The 16,914-nt window shown below is 42.6% G+C and overlaps 1 protein-coding gene across 6 annotated transcripts in view; it reads right to left on the bottom strand.

Moving 5' to 3' along the window:
- Nucleotides 1–16,914, bottom strand: part of SCUBE1 (signal peptide, CUB domain and EGF like domain containing 1) — a 201,842-nt gene that overhangs the window by 11,672 nt on the left and 173,256 nt on the right. For 3 of the 6 annotated variants that reach the window (XM_015869913.3, XM_015869923.3, XM_085518000.1), the window contains 8 exons: nucleotides 16,634–16,750; nucleotides 15,151–15,273; nucleotides 12,212–12,331; nucleotides 11,553–11,645; nucleotides 6,357–6,473; nucleotides 4,810–4,968; nucleotides 3,469–3,672; nucleotides 2,079–2,240 (listed from right to left, as the gene is read on the bottom strand). In XM_015869913.3, coding sequence (XP_015725399.2) covers nucleotides 2,079–2,240; nucleotides 3,469–3,672; nucleotides 4,810–4,968; nucleotides 6,357–6,473; nucleotides 11,553–11,645; nucleotides 12,212–12,331; nucleotides 15,151–15,273; nucleotides 16,634–16,750 — 1,095 coding nt within the window. Of the gene's footprint in view, nucleotides 1–1,976; nucleotides 2,241–3,468; nucleotides 3,673–4,809; nucleotides 4,969–6,356; nucleotides 6,474–11,552; nucleotides 11,646–12,211; nucleotides 12,332–15,150; nucleotides 15,274–16,633; nucleotides 16,751–16,914 lie in introns of all 6 variants that reach the window. The other 3 variants (XM_015869916.3, XM_015869933.3, XM_085518005.1) reach the window with 2 other exon arrangements.

Raw genomic sequence — 16,914 nt, 5'->3', positions numbered from 1 at the left:
AACCTGTCTGGAAGAATAGCTGACACCAGCAGCTTTCTGGGCAGCTGCAAAAGTTACTGCTTGTCAAAAGTTCTGCCAGAAAGTGGTCATATGTGAAAAGCAAAACACTTTGTTTTTTGTTTTTGTTGATGAGTTGACTGACAGATACAAGGCAGCTTCAAAACTTGCTCTCCAGGCAACTTCTGATAGGCATTTGTTAGGCTTGGTTCTTGCTAGCTAGTGTACTTTACTCTTTAACAACGTATCTGAGAATCAAGATGTCAAATTTTTCAAGATTATGGCATTACTACATATATTCACCCCGCTCCAGCGAGGAGATCAGCACTCTGGCATGTGTTAGGTGTTCTCTGAGGTTGCCTAGTAACAATACTTCGTAATTCATTTTCCATAAGAATTGAAGAGCAGACAGAAAAAATCTGGCTTAAAAACCTGAAGGTTTTGAGAGCTCTATGTGGGATTAGGGCTTTTTATAAACCCAGACACTGGGAAATGTTGGGGGCGTCCAGCATCGTGAGTAACTGGAGCTCAGGATGGACAAGAAATCCTGAGCAAAAGCAAATTTAAGTCGAAGTTCAAGCCAAAGTTCCTACAAAAGTTTAACTCTTGTAGACACTACTGGGATCAGGATCTCTGGGATTTAGTCATGTCCCCCTCCCACCTGGCTGGAGTACAACTGTACAAATTGGGTGATGTGACACAGACATCAGAGGCATAACACTGCTAATTTGAAGACAGTTCTGCACTTATTTTTTATAGCAAAACTGATCCTCCTGGTCTCGTCCAACTGGCCACTGAACCCTACAGTGAACACAGTTAATGAATGGACATGGGTCTGGATTTCAATGTAAAAATTAAGAATGTGTGAAATGTGGCTTATGGATATCCTTTTAAAGAAGAGGTACCATTGTGTTTTCATACTGCTAAATGCTTGCTGCTTTCAGCACTAATACTCAGTCCTTACCTGAGGATGTATATAGAAGTGAGCTGTTGCCAAAGGTGAAATAAAGAAACCTTTTCCCACTAACTGTTGCGCTACTTTTGTCAGTATACTATATCAACATTCTTCAAACTCTGATATATTCTTGTTGGATTTTGTTCAAACAAAAGTCAACGTAATGAAAATGTACAGGCATTTCAAGTGTTTTTTCAATTATAGTTCCTGCATATCAGCAAAATCTACCATATGTTGGACTGGAGACACCAGACTTTTTTTTTTTTTAATTCAGTGAACGAAGAAAAATGGCAGTTTCTCAAGTGTCATTCATTGTGTGCTCACTCTAGATATCCTCAAAGTAAGCATTAATGTAAATTATATGGATAAGTTTTAAAGTCAGAACTGTCAAAGCAGATAGGACAGATTTCCTCCTAAGACAAAAAGCTACTAGATTTTTCTCATCTGCAGTGAAATAATTCATATGAAATAATCAACAGTGATATATCTTGAACAACTTACAACAGAAGCATTTACAAACTGAACTTTGCAGCTCTCTTCTGAAACCAAAGATTACCATCGTAATCCAATTTATATATAACGAGGTTGAGTCAGAGATGCTGTGTCACTTGTCAAAAGCTGCAGTGAATTCATACAGCACTGACATAGTCATTACCTCTGAGCCCAGGTACAGACCCTTGCAGCAGGACTATCTCAAAGTTACAACTGCTGCCAATGAAACCAGGTAAACTGCACCCCATACAAATGGCTAAATCAGCAGGTTCATTACACTCACCAATACCAGCAAGTAAACTATCCCTCTGGATTGCAATATACCTGATGAGTCCTTACAAGTCGAGGTATGTCTGTTCAGAGTCCATACCTGACATGAAGTAAGGAGCTTTGCTTGGCTTGCTCATTTTCATACCATAACCTTGCTGCAGCAGGTCCCACCTTCAGTTGGCAATGTCAGCATGTCAGTGAATGGAACAAGCCAAAACATTTTGTATGTTGCTTTTAAGAGAACAGAGATTTCTTCTGTTACCTTTACAAGACAGAAGTGTGGATGGCTCTCCCCTCTTTTAGCCTCCACACCTCACAGGCTGTGTGGCAACATCTAATCCTTTTACAATCACATCAAACTTGCCTCCACATTCTGACACATTCCGGGCGCCCGCTACTCCCTGTCCATCATTACTTGGGCAAGGCTCACAGGTAAGTTGACCTTCTGTGTCTTGGTATGTTCCTGGTGAGCAAGGAACGCACTGATTATGTTCTCCACTATAAAAGGTGCCCGTGCTGCAGGTAACTGAGAAAAGAAAAGAGGAATCTGCATGAGGACTTTCATTTTGATCACATCATTTTCCTATATGTTAAATGTTTAGAGAAGATGGATCTTTATAGTCCTGATAGTTTTGCATGCATTAGGCAAGGATCCTCACCTGATGTAAAGAGGATTGTCTGGGATCTGCAATCAAATTAAATCAGTGCAAGCAAGGTCCTTCTATTGTTTAAATGGCATTCTACTGTACCGAAGTATTACCAGATTTATGTTGTTAATAAAGTCAATGCAGTGTGCAAACAGTATGCTGCAGTTTAAGTAAGGCAGTGTTGCATAACGTATGGGAAATGATGTGAATTTTTAGTTTAAATTATGTGCATTTACATGTAAGTTTTATGGAAGAATACAGAAAACCTGTCTCCTGTAACCAGTTCTGGTGGCAGTGTAATGTTTTATTTTTCTTGACACTCAAATAGCCCAACTGGAAGGCATTATAAGTATATAAAGGAGTTCGTGTACTCTTTTATGGTAACAGGACACACGTTTAAGGTTTTTCTCTGCTGGATATTAGTAGTTAAAATGTATGGGCTTCTAGACACTAACGGCAGCAGCCTTTTAATAACTGCTTCTAAATTACTGTTCCTACATGATGAAAACAGCCTCAGAAACAACTCATTAGAGGCATCTCTTAGATTTGCTCTTAACTCCTTTTTGCTTGTAAATGACTTGATGTCTAAAAGCAGCTGGAGAAAGAGATACGGTAATACTGAAAATGTGACTCCAAGTCATTAGAAATCTTGCAGTGCTGAGAACTGCCACTAGTAGTTCTGCACTATCGCCTTAGCACTACAGACTAGTAACTGTGGAAGAAGCTTAAAGAAATTAGATATTTCACACAAAGTTAAAATAGATTTCTATAGATTCTTTTTCTTTTTTTCTTTTTTTTCTTTTTTTTTCTTTCGTTTCTTTTTCTTTTTCTTTTCTTTTTTTTTTTTGGTTTTGTTTTGTTTTAATCAGACTTTCTGAGTGTTGAAGATAAATATACATATAGGTCACAGACTATCTGGTGATGAAGAGAAATAAGAGAGACAAATTCGAACTTAATATACAGCATCTAGGCAAATGCTATTTCATTGTTTTACAGAACTGTACATGTATTTTCATTAGATACTGGGAGTAACTGGGAAATAGTTGCTAGCATACTGTGGCAGTGTGTTTTTTTGGGTATGGCTGAATGGAATCAATGGGGACTTACCACATTTCCCATCCTGCAGCACTTGCCCTGTACTGCAAGCTTCATGCCCTTCAGTAGCTTTAGCTGGCTTCTGAGCCACTTCATATTCTGTCCCAGAAAACTGAATGTAAAATTGCTGTTTATTAATAGATTTCCTCAATGTTTTGATTGCAGTTTGCAGCTTCTGCTCCATCCTTTTCCGAACACAGTCAATGTTACAGGTGTCTAGATGGGAAACGATAAGAAAACTAGAAGCAATTGAGACTGATGCTTAAAAGAGGTGCTGAATAAAAAGCTCAGACTGCAGTACACTGTGACTCCTCTCTTTGCTTCATTGCCTTCTGCATATAAACTGTAGAAGCAGCTCACTGTATTTAAAATCAGCCCTTTTATGGGGCCAGCCAGTAGTACACCGATGTCCATCAAACTGAGCTGCATGGCTTACAAGTGGGAGTGGAGCACTGGTATCTCAATCACTAAGACATCTGGTTATAGTAAGTGCACAGGGAGAGGGCTGCAGAAATCACCTAGTCTAGACAGAAGAATCAAGATAGCACTGCACAACAATGCTGTACTCTGCTTTTTAGTACACTATTAGAGGAAGGGTGAATTTTCCACTCCACTGTATTTCCACATAGGTGTCCTGTCAGACATCTCCACCGTTTCTGAATTTTCTCAGTCCACTCAGCTGATTAGGAATTCTCCCCACACTTCTGATTGAAATACATAACTGACACAAAGAAAAGTGCTTTTTAGCACAATTGGCCATTTGAAACTACCTGGCTACTGAGAAAATCCTCACAGGTTAAGAAATCTGCCTTTGAAGACTGACATGTTTATAGAATTCAACCTACATTTTCTTTGGCTGAATTTTACAGCATAATATCCTACCTCATGAATAACTTGCAGCAAATCTTTTTCTTCCTGAAGTTTGTTACGAATACATGAATTTATCAAAAGTGTCATAAAAACGTTCAATTCTCAGACTGAAGTTTCAGCAGCTTACATATTGGAGGATATTTTTAGGGTCAGTGTAACGAAACTTCTAGTTAATCCTTACATTCTCTGTGCATCAATTAGCACTTCAGTTGTCTGAGGAAATCAGGCTAAGTTAAAATGTAAGACTTAACTCCAGGCCTTGAGGGCATTTTGCTGTAGGTCCAATCTTTCTTCTTTGGCTTAATTTCATACCTAATTCCTTTCAATAAATCTTGGAAACTGAGTTTGGAAAGGCTGTTGAATGAAGCTCGTGCTATAAGTTTCACATGGCAGCTTGATGACATAGCATTAAAGAGATTCTAACAACACACTAAGGAATCAAATTATGGTTTCTCTCTGTAGACTCAGAGATCTTTCACAAACCTGAGACTTCTTCTGACTTCATCTCCACTTCAAACTCTGCAGTGATGTGGGACACTTCTTTTGATGGTGACTTGCGGCCCCGGCGCTTTTTCTTGGAGGAATCACACTTGAGATTCACAAAAGTCACCTGGCAGTTGTCTGTACAAGGGAATTGACCTCCTTTCATGAGAGAAACCACACAAAAAAAGAAATCAAGTAGCAAGGCAGCAAGTGACAGGCTAATGAGCAATATCTCAGCTGCATTATTATTAATGCAGTGCATTATTATTAATGCAGTGACCGGTTTCGTAACATTTCAAATGCAGTTAGACACTTTGATCCTTTTGTTGGTGAAAGCAGGAGGCAAAAGCACTGGTGCAGTGATGCTCAGCTGCTTAGTGTTACCTATAATGCCTGTAATTTCCTGTATCTTTTCTTTGTAAGGATTAGGAAACTATTTAGAGAAATCAGGTAAGAGCTGCAATACTACATCCAGTCATTTTGTGGTTACACCAAGCAAGAGAGTCAAGTTTCACAAATTCATTAGAATGGCAGGCCTGAGACTAAACCACAAGTGTGGGCCTCAAGAAACTACTAACTGGTGTTCTATCTCTTTGAGCAATCTCTTGCTCAAAATCTCTTTTCAGCATTCATTTGACTTCTTACTAGCATGGGTGGTAAGACAGACTCACAACACAGAATATAACACCAGTAGACGTCTTCTGTAAGCTGCTAAGTTCCTCTAAGCAACAAGTTAATATTAAATGAACTTCAGATATTTTGGCTGTGGAAATGCACAGCAAAAATGTACTCTTTAATTGTTTAATCTACTCCATTGTATCAAGGAGATGGAGGACAAGAAATAAATGTCATGAAAATCTGTTTAAATGTGTTTAACCTTAAAAATGAATTAAGAAAATAGCAATAATAGAGCCCCAAACCTTACTGTCACGTGTTTTTTTTTTATAACATTTGAATGCTTTGATGCAGACTAATAAATCCTTTTATATTTACATTTCAGATTTGTTGCAGTTATGTCTAAATCTTCTTCTAAACCTTTCTTCTCACAGCATAACTACTCATTCCAATGTTACATATGATTTAAGGCTATGAAAAATCAGATTTTGAGTATAACTTTCCCATATAGGGGTTGTCTTATGGATAATAATTCAATATAATGCAGATGAGTAATAGCTTTTTCTAGTATATGCTTTCTTTTATAAACTTAGGTTGGAAAAAAACAAACTGAACCAACACTATTTCTTTTAACTGCATTGGTCATAGCATTTTGTCTCAAAATATTTCCGTCATGACCAATGTCAGAAAAAGGATCAGCTTAAATCCAAATTTATGTAGTTTTGGACAACGATTTTTTCAAAGCAACTGGTGACATCTCAACACTGCCATATCCAAATTCATGGCACTGTCCAGCTACAGTGTGGAAATTGACTTGATCTTAATTTCAAATCCAAATATGAAAAGACTGGGATGTGAAGACAAATTACGTGAACAAGCAAACAAACAACCAAAGTTACGAAGCTGTTTATGTGTTAGAAAAAGCCACGTACCTAACACAGCCTGCTTCCCAGCATCTTTTGTTTTTTCCTTGCTGCGGGGCCGTAAGTGGCACTTTGCATCTTTAATTTTAAAACGAGCTTTCTGCTTGATTGGAGGGGCTAAGGAATCTGTTGATGTGGAACAACAACAACAACAAAAAGCCATTGTTTGTGATGCAGATGAAACGAAGCCTGAAATTTACTTTTGAAAATAGACTCAAAAGACTTTCTGCAATGTAGAAAACACACTAAGCAAGAGGTATACAGCTCTTGGAAAGGGATCTGTTTGCCTAAGTTTATTATGTCCCACAAGCACTTACTCTTGAGCCCAGACAGATCAATGAATCTGCTAGTATTACACATGCTCTGCACGTACTCCTCCCATCCAGTACGCCTGCACATCGCTGTGGGATTTGGGTGAATCTGCCATTTATTATGAGAAAGGTTCACTGATAGCATTTTTTTTTTTTTTCTGACTCTGTGGCTTCCTATTCCTATTTCTGACTCTGTGGCTTCCCACCTTCGCTTATGAAGGTGGTGAGACGGACAGCCCGGCTGAAGTGCCTTTATACTAATGCACGGAGCCTGAGTAACAAGCAGGAGGAACTGGAAACTGTGATGCACTCTGAAAATTATGACATTGTTGCTATCACAGAAACATGGTGGGATGACTCCCACAATTGGGATACTACCATCGATGGCTATAGGCTCTTTAGGAGAGATAGGCGAGGTAGGAAGGGTGGGGGAGTCGCCCTTTATGTCAGAGATTGGATAAACTGTGAGGAGCTCCCCATGAGAAACAGTCAAGAACAGGTTGAGAGCCTGTGGGTTAGGATTAGAGATGGGACTAATAAAGGTCAGCTGGTATTAGGGGTATACTACAGGCCACCTGATCAAGGGGAGGCTGCTGATGAGGCTTTCTTGCTCCAGATGCGTGAGGCGTCTGGCTCACGGGCTCTTGTCCTGGTGGGGGACTTCAACCATCCTGACATCTGTTGGGAAAACCACACGGAGAGCTGCAAGAGCTCCAGAAGGCTCTTGGAATCCATTGATGATAGCTTTCTGGTTCAGGTATTGGACAGACCGACCAGAGGTCAAGCGTTGCTGGACCTGCTGCTCACCAACGCTGAGGAGATCATCAAAGGCGTCAAGGTTGGAGGCTGCCTGGGCTCCAGCGATCATGCCCTGGTTGAGTTTGTGATCTCAAGCGATGTGGGCCTGGCAAAGAGCAGGACCAGGATGCTCAACTTTAGAAGAGCAGACTTCAAGCTACTCAATGGAATGCTGGCCAAGATCCCCTGGTGCGCTGCCCTCAAAGATAAGGACGTTGAGGAGAGCTGGCTACTGTTCAAGGATGCCCTCCTGGCAGCACAAGAGGTCTCCATTCCCCTGATTAAGAAAGTGGGCAGGAGAGGTAGAAAACCGGCATGGCTCAGCAAGGACCTGCTAAGAGAACTGAGGGTGAAGAAAGGGGTGTACAAGCTCTGGAAACAAGGCTGTGTCACCCGGGAAGAATACAGGGATGCCGTCCGAACTTGCAGATGTGGGATCAGGAAAGCCAAGGCGCAGGCAGAACTGAACTTGGCGAGGGATGTGAAAAACAATAAGAAAACCTTCTACAGGTACATTGGCCAGAAGAGACAGGCCAAAATGGGCGTACCTACACTGGTAAATTTAAAAGGAGAAATGGCATCAACAGATGAAGAGAAAGCTGAGGTGCTGAATGAGTTCTTCACCTCGGTCTTCACTGGTGGCCAGGATTCTAGTCTTTTTCACGTCCCTAAGTCTTGCACCCCCATACCTCCATGTGGGGACCAAGGAGGTAAATCCCTCCCCACTGTAAGGGTAGAGCAAGTCCGAGAGTGCCTCCTTAGACTGAATGAGTATAAGTCTATGGGGCCAGATGGCGTGCATCCCAGGGTCCTGAAGGAGCTGGCTGAGGTGGTTGCTGAGCCGCTCTCCATCATATTTGAGAAGTCGTGGCTGTCAGGTGAGGTCCCGGATGATTGGAGGAAGGGTCACGTCACTCCCATTTACAAGAAGGGGAGCAGGGACGACCTGGGTAACTACAGGCCGGTGAGTCTCACCTCTGTGCCTGGGAAGATTATAGAACAGATCCTCCTGGACAACATGCTTGATCGGATAAAGAACAAGCATGTGATCCGAGACAGCCAGCATGGCTTCACCAGGGGAAGGTCATGCTTAACTATTCTTGTGGCCTTCTATGATGGAGTGACGGCGTTGGTGGATGAAGGGAAGGCGACCGATGTCATTTACCTGGACCTGAGCAAGGCCTTTGACATGGTCCCCCATCACATCCTCATCTCCAAATTGGAGGGAGGTGGATTTGATGGGTGGACAACTAGATGGATAAGCAATTGGTTGAAAGGCCACAGACAGAGGGTGGTGGTCAATGGCTCTATGTCCAGGTGGAGGCCGGTAACGAGCGGCGTCCCTCAAGGGTCTGTCTTGGGACCGGTGCTCTTTAACATCTTTATTAATGACATCGATGAGGGAATGGAGTGCACCCTCAGCAAGTTTGCTGATGACACCAAGCTGAGTGGTGCAGTCGATACGGTGGAGGGAACAGATGCCATTCAGAGGGACCTTGACAGGCTGGAAAGCTGGGCTCGGGTGAACCTAATGAGGTTCAACATGGCAAAGTGCAAGGTTTTGCACTTGGGCCAGAAGAACCCCAGGCACCTGTACAGGCTGGGAGGAGTTGTCTTTGAGAGCAGCTCGGCTGAAAAAGACCTAGGGGTCCTGATAGATGAGAAACTTAACATGAGCCAGTAGTGCGCTCTGGCAGCCTGGAAAGCAAATGGGATCCTGGGCTCCATCAGGAGAGGGGTGGTCAGCAGGGATAGGGAGGTGATCGTCCCTCTCTACTCTGCTCTTGTGAGGCCCCATCTGGAGTACTGTGTCCAGGTGTGGAGCCCTCAGTACAAAAAAGATATGGAGATTTTGGAAAGGGTCCAGAGGAGGGCCACAAAGATGATCAGGGGGCTGGAGCACCTCCCCTATGAGGACAGGCTGAGGGAGTTGGGTTTGTTCAGCCTGGAGAAGAGAAGGTTGCGGGGTGACCTCATTGCAGCCTTTCAGTACCTGAAGGGAACTTACTCCCAGGAGGGGAGTAAACTCTTCGAAAGGGCTAATAATAGCAGGACTAGGGGAAATGGTTTTAAGTTGAAGGAGGGAAGATTTAGGTTGGATGTTAGGGGAAAGTTCTTTACTAGAAGGGTGGTTAGGTCCTGGAACAGGCTGCCCAGGGAGGTTGTGGATGCCCCGTCCTTGGAGGTGTTCAAGACCAGGTTGGATGGGGCCCTGGCCAACCTGATCTAGTAAATGTGTATGTTTGGTGGCCCTGCTAGGCAGGGGGGTTGGAACTACATGATCCTTGAGGTCCCTTCCAACCCGGGTAATTCTGTGATTCTGTGATTCTGTGATTCTATGCTATTTGGCTGTAGCTCTGCTCTTGCTAATGGCAACCAGTAGTAACAGTAGCTTAATGGAGTTAAACTGTTGACAACAGAAAACTATCCAAAGGAAATACCTGTATTTGATGGTGGTCTATAGCCTGCAGGATTTTTTTCTTCAGCTTTAGATCCAGGCCAGTCATAACTTTAAAGGCTCCAAGAATGTAGTGCTTAAAAAATGCAACTGCTGACTGACCTCCTTACAGATTCCATGGTGTAAAAGGTATGGCACGGCCTGTCACCTTCCTGCTCCTGCAGGCTGCCCCTTGGAGCTGGAGCAGGTAAAAGGGTGTTGAAAGTAAGTGATGATGCAATGGGGAGCAACCCCAGTGGCGCAGTGTTTAAGGACGCCACTTTGCAACACTGAAGTCCTGGGTTTGAATCCCCCTGTGGCGCAAGTGGTAGAAGTGCCGCTCTGCTACACAGGAGGCTCGAATCCCAGGGGTTGGACTCGATGATCTCTAAGGTCCCTTCCAACTCGCACAAGACTTTGATACTGTGTAACCCTGAAAGCATTATGGAGGTTACTGGCCCCTGTGGCACAGGCAGACAGATGGGCTCCAAGCAGCATCATACTTCATGTTGCATTCCAAACATATAACAAGTACATGGCTAGAGAGCAGGGAAACTGGAGAGAAGCATGGCAGGTATTGTTGTGTAAAATGGGCTGATACTTCCCTCCACTGGATGCTGTTTCAACTGCTTCTAATTTTGCCAGACTTCACCTTCTAGAGCTGATTTTATTTTATTCTGAGCATCAGCTTTTGAAATTTTGAAATGCCTGCAAAATGATCCAGCCACTTCTGTGAACAAGACGAATGAAACACTAAATGTGCTCATAAAAATATTGTAACCTTTCTGGTTATAGAAATGCAATGCCCAGAACCTCCATGCTCTTCAGCAAGGTCTTTGTAGCTGACCACCGGGCAGCACTGTTGTCTTTGGCTGCTGTGCTCCCGCTGAGCTTCTTGTCTCCCAAGCTGTGAAGAAGTGCCATTTTTATGTGCTCAATGTCAGATGTACAGAGGGACCTGGATGCTCTGGTGGATGACAGGTTGGCCATGAGCCAGCAGTGTGCCCTTGTGGCCAAAAAGGCCAATAGCACACTGGGGTGCATTAAATACTTAATATATATAAATAATTAAATTTAATACTGATAGCAAAATTACAAAATTGTAAAACCATGACAACTGGGTCTGTTTAGCCTTGAGAAAAGAAGACTGAGAGGGGATCTGATCCAGGTTCATAAATATCTGAGGTGTGGGGGGCAAAGTAGTGAGGCCAGACTCTTTTCAGCTGTGTATGGAGACAGGACAAGGGAAAGCAGCCAGAAACTGGAACACAGGAAGTTCTGCATGAATGTGCGCAAGAACTTCTTTATGATGAGGGTGATGGAGGACTGGAACAGGCTGCCCAGGGGGGTTTGTGGAGTCTCCTTCTCTGGAGATATTCAAGACCCTCCTGGACACGTACCCGTGAGACCTGGTGTAGGGAACGTGCTTTGGCAGGGGAGTTGGACTCGATGATCTCTGGAGATCCTTACCAACCACTACAGTTCTGTTATTCTGGACTGTGGAAAATAATTTACTCCAGAGCTTGCCCTTGTTGAATGTAACTCTTAAATCTGGACTTGTGTAACCTCAGAACTATCTCGCATCTCCTTAGTGGTTTAGGAGACCTCCATCACCTACCTCCCAGAGGCCAATGCCCAGGTGAGCAGGACAGCACCTACCTGCGCAGCTGGGAAGGGTGGCATTGCTCTTCTGCTGAGCCTTGCTTTGCTGGACAGGAACACCACAGCTCAACGTGTAGCTGTTCTCCGAATCTGTGAAGCAGAACACACAGCATGCACGGCATCAACCTCACAAAATACCTGTTCCACTTGGCACTCTCAGCACCAATGTGCCATGTCTGAGCACACTAATACTGCCAAATAATGAGGCATGAATTTGGATTTTAAGTGGCTGAAGTAGTTTACCAAAGGCTACTTCTTTACAGCACTGACTACAGTTTGTTTGGCATGAGATTAACCAACAATTAAGTAATTCCATGGTGCACAGATCAGAAATATTTTACTGTGTTTGTTCATGGCAGAATCCTTGTGCTTTTATCATCTCTGTGCTTTAGAAAGTAAATCATGTACATTAGTAATGAAGTTAGCTTCAGATTGACACATTTCTTGGCAGAAACAAAAATTAATGTAACAGGTGATCAGTTCTTGTATTTAATCATCTGAATGCTTGAACAAAATTTATAGAGAACTTTTGCATGCTTACAGTTGTCCGTAACAAAAACTGAATGCAAGAGTCATGTGTACATTAGCAGAGAAGAATCATCAAGTCACACGCTAGAGAACTATATCACTTCAGAGAACAGGTATTTTGTACAAACCTGGAACAAAAAGGGTATTGGAGGGGCATGATAGGAAGCAGCTCTCTATTCCTCCCGTCTTACTACACACTAGTTGAGTCTGGGGAGCTGGTTTGGCATTTGGGAGACATTTCACCATCTCTGAGGACAAAAGAAGAAAAATCAGAAGCTGCCCAACCCAGAACCCCATGCATCCACTTCTTCACAACAGTGAGAAAATGAAACGTAAAGTGGCAACCAAGAAAAATCACAGGTGCAGGCACTTCTGAAATAAGCATTTAACAGGAAAGAGAACATTTGGATCTCAAGCTTGAAGCTGGAAATGAAACTCCTTCAGATTTTTAGGTCTACAATCTGAGTCTTTAATTCCTTTCTTCTTTTTTTGGGATGGACCAGGTCCAGATCTGTACTTTGAAATGCAGGTATCTCTACTTATGAGCATAATGCTGCACGCACAATATCATCACAGAAGTAATAGGTAATATTAATGACATGACAAGTCCTGTCCCCCTTTTTTGGAGGCCCAGCTCTCTGGTTCAGCAGGACAACGACAACAACATACACAAGAATCCCTCTCACAAAGGTCTGTTTATTTAGATTGCCAGTGAAAGCAGTTCTCACAGGCTTATATTTCAGTTCCATGCTTATGACTCTGGAAGTAGAAAACTTCCCATCTGGGCAGAGGTGAGGCAGCAGATGCTGAGATTGGGAGTAGATGGTCCCATTGATCCTTTCAGCCCCTGTTAAACATCCCCAAGCTATGGTACATAAATATCAGCTGCTCCTCATCAGCACCCACCACACAAGGCACACTACAGCTCATAAATGGATGTGTCCCATTGCTCTTCATGGCTTCACAGCAAGACAAAGTTAGAATACCCTGTAGGTCTTACTCACAAACTGCTCTTTGCATTTGGGTGAGGGACAGTTTGTGTTTTAGCTGAACCTACATGAAATTATTGAGTTGCCGGACCAGTTCTGTGCTTCACCCTAAAGATGATGGTATGCAACTGATAATTAAGATACTGCATTTATTTTAATCTGACATCTTTTGGTACTAAGTATTATTTAAATATACTTTTCCTTATAAATGACCAGATGCATTCTCAGCTACAGCCAGTAGGTGCCATCAGTATCTGCACTAAGGCAGCCTCACTGCTTACTTTCCTCCAGTCATTTCCTCCAAAGTTTTATTGTTTGGATTGACTGGTGGCTGTAGTGCTGGGCACCTCTTTATCCAGATGGATCATGCTGCATCACATGGCTGAATATCAGGCAGGTGTGTGTAGAGCAGTTCTTGCTTCAGCCCTGTATAAACACATGTTCAGGTACATATGCTTTCCCTTTCCCTTTCCCTTTCCCTTTCCCTTTCCCTTTCCTTTTCCCTTTCCCTTTCCCTTTCCCTTTCCCTTTCCCTTTCCCTTTCCCTTTCCCTTTCCCTTTCCCTTTCCTTTCCTTCTTCATCCAATCATGCTCACCTTGCAAGGAGGACCTGGCTGACTCCTGTTTAGCTCTAACTGGCCTTGTTGCTGCAGAAGTGCCATTTTTTCCTACTCTCTACCTCACCACTGGACCACAGCAAGGTAGAGGAGAGATCAGAGCTGCAGCATCTGAGTTCTGTAGGACAGTTTTGGGTTGGTCAGACTTCAGGAAGAGCTGACTAAAGTTGGGATGAAATAGGCCAATTGAAATGTGGCTGGAATGAGCCTTCCTGGCTTGGCCTGAGTACAGAGGAAGGGTCCCAGGAGCCACCATTTGGATTGTGTTCCTGGCCTCACTGCTGTTTAAGTATAAATTACAAGTCCTTTAAACACATCTGATGTTCACATCTGAAATACAGCAATAACCATCCTCTACTTATCTCCCTCCAAAAGCCTTTAATGTTGCTTTGGTGATGTTTGGAAAGAGATTATTTCTTTGGACTGAGGAGAAAAACACAGATGCAAAGCATCATTTCTCAGCAAAAGAGGATTTTGTTACTGTAATTGTAGAACACAGCAGGGAGGTGACACTAATTTTAAGCTTCATTAATTTCATCAAAGAAAACGGTGTCCATTAATGGAAAAGAATGTTCTATTTTCCACCTTCCAACTGAGTATTCCAAATAATGAAGAGAAATATACAACCAGGAAAATATTTCAATACAAGTTCTTACTATGGGAAAAACATTCTTAGTAGGTTGAGGGAGTTCTGTGGTTTAAGTGTATACCAGGCCTTTTCCAGAGGGCTAACTAGTACATTGCAAGGTAGATATAGGGGATAGTTAATTAAAAACAAACCCAAGAGCTAACCATTTCTTATTTTTACAGTCCTTAGTTCTCTACATAGCAGTGAAGGTAGTGCACCTGAAGGTAAGTGGGGAAAATGAGGTTCTTACTGGAACCTAGGGAGAAAGTCAGTAGCAATGGCTGAATGCCAGCTGAAACCCTGCCACTATAAAGTACCTTCCATACTGCTCTGTCCATGTAAGTGGAAAAATGTCACAATTGCATGATGTGAGAGGCTGGTACAGTGCTCTCTACTCCAGAGTACAGTGCTTTCCCTCAGTCTGTCAGGACATTCCCTTTTAAATAAAGCCTCCCCTTTATTTTTGTGTCTTGCTCCCAGTTAGGCAATAGTCATCAGGTCCTGACATCCATACCATAAGATATTCATGGTTTAAGGAAGCAAACAAAAAAAGCAACAACTTAAATTTGACTACGAAAGACCAAATGTATGCCATTCTCAATAAAAATATGAAAATCGAATTAAAACCTTACAGAAATGTAGCCATGACCAAGATTTGTTTCAAGCTGTGCTTCTAGAAGACAAAATAATCTGCCTAAAGGATACACAATAACAATTAGAACAGATATTCAGATTTGACACACAGCGGCACTTGCAGTACTTTCTATCATTTGTCTTTTGGAGAATGGGAGCAGCACCACAGCCACCTCTGGGTCAGCGACTTATACACTTACCAACGCAGTCCTTTTTATTCCAGTGCAGTTTCTTTCCGGGTGGACAGACACACTCATAGCTTCCAACTGTATTCAGACACCCATAGTCACAGCTGCCATTGCTGATGCTGCATTCATCAATATCTGAAAACATAATTATATTGAGAAGAACATTAACGATGCTTGCACAGTATCCCTGTGTATACTGTACATACACGTGCATTGAAATGTTGTGTGCATAAGAATATCTGTACCTTCTACATCTTCTACATTTACATCTATTATAAATGTGTAATGCAGACAACAGACTTGTCAAACAGTTCAGCATACTTTGCATGCATTTGTCCCCAGACACATGCATAGCTCCTTTTTCTGTAATGATTTACACATATCCATAGAATCATAGAACCATAGAACTGCTCAGGTTGGAAAAGACCTTAAGGTCATTAAGTCCAACCATAACCTAACCATACTACCCTAACTAACAACCCTCTGCTAAATCATGTCCCTGAGCACCACATCCAAATGGTTTTTAAACACATCCAGGGATGGTGACTCAACCACCTCTCTGGGGAGCCTATTCCAGTGCTTAACAACCCTTTCTGTAAGGAAGTTTGTCCTGATATACAACCTAAACCTCCCCTGGCACAACTTGAGGCCATTTCCCTTAAGGCCATATGACACAACTAAGTTTCTCGTCAGGATTAGTTACAGTGAAATTCTTAGAAGTTCTCATGAGATGCATAACATTCTTGAAAGTCTTGCAGCATCTGGACAATAATGTATATTACATTAGACAGAAAAATGTCAAAGGCTTAACTGCTCAAACCCTAGTGTAATGACAGGCCTCAAAAGGTGATAGTAGTAGAAAAACTGTCACTGCATGTATTTTTAAGGGAGGTCAGGCCATAAGGGCTGACATACTGAGTGCCTACCTACTTTTCCAAACCACTCTTGAATCACGTTTTGAGCTCCACGTGCCTGTCTATGAGTGAATCTACATGGCCTGCAGGAACAGTGCTTGAGTTCTAGTCAACTCTTCCCAGTCCCCAGGTCTGGAACCTTGTGACCCAGCCTGAAGTCAGATGTGAGGTACAGGTAGGAATCAAACAAGGGACTAGGTTTCAGCGCACACTAGGTCCTACACCAATTAACAAACACAAGCCTTGTCCAATTGGCCACATCTTCCTCTGGCACCTGCAGAAGAACAGCAGCATCCACACAGCAAGGCTCAGAGCTGCAGGCTTCTCATCTGTTCTGAGGCTGCTGTGTTTTCCACCATGACAAAAATGCCAGTCCATTGTTTTTTACATTCTTCGGGGAATAATTCAGCCAATTTGAGAGGCTTAAATTTCAGTGACACCCAGATCACGCTATTCTAGCTTTTACTGTTTTGGCTCATCTTATCACCTCCTGTTCTAAAATATTCAGCTTAAGAGCGTGTGGCTCAGTAAATAGCTCACAAAGCAAACAAGCAAACAGGTGAGGAAAACTATTTCCAAACCTCCACAGTGCGTCAGTCCATACAAGGTGTAGCCTTTATGGCAGAGACATTCAAAGCTTCCAGGGTAGTTGATGCAGGTGTGATCACAGGTCCTTTCAAAGGAACACTCGTCTATATCTGAATTCAGAGAGAAAGCATTAAGAAGTTAAAACTCATTTAAAATGGATGGCTGGGATGTCACAGCCAGCTGCAGTATCTTCTTCCGATAAGCTAGTAGGTCCCATTTCAGGTGAAATCTGAATAAAATCCGTTGTATTCCTTTAGTCCCTTATAAAGGAAGG

The sequence above is a fragment of the Coturnix japonica genome, chromosome 1 (genome assembly GCF_054131305.1).
Source record: "Coturnix japonica strain WE chromosome 1, WE-NBRP24, whole genome shotgun sequence".
Lineage (NCBI taxonomy): Eukaryota > Metazoa > Chordata > Aves > Galliformes > Phasianidae > Coturnix > Coturnix japonica.
The sequence above is the reverse complement of the archived record's forward strand: the minus strand, read 5'-3'. Positions and strand labels throughout refer to the sequence as shown.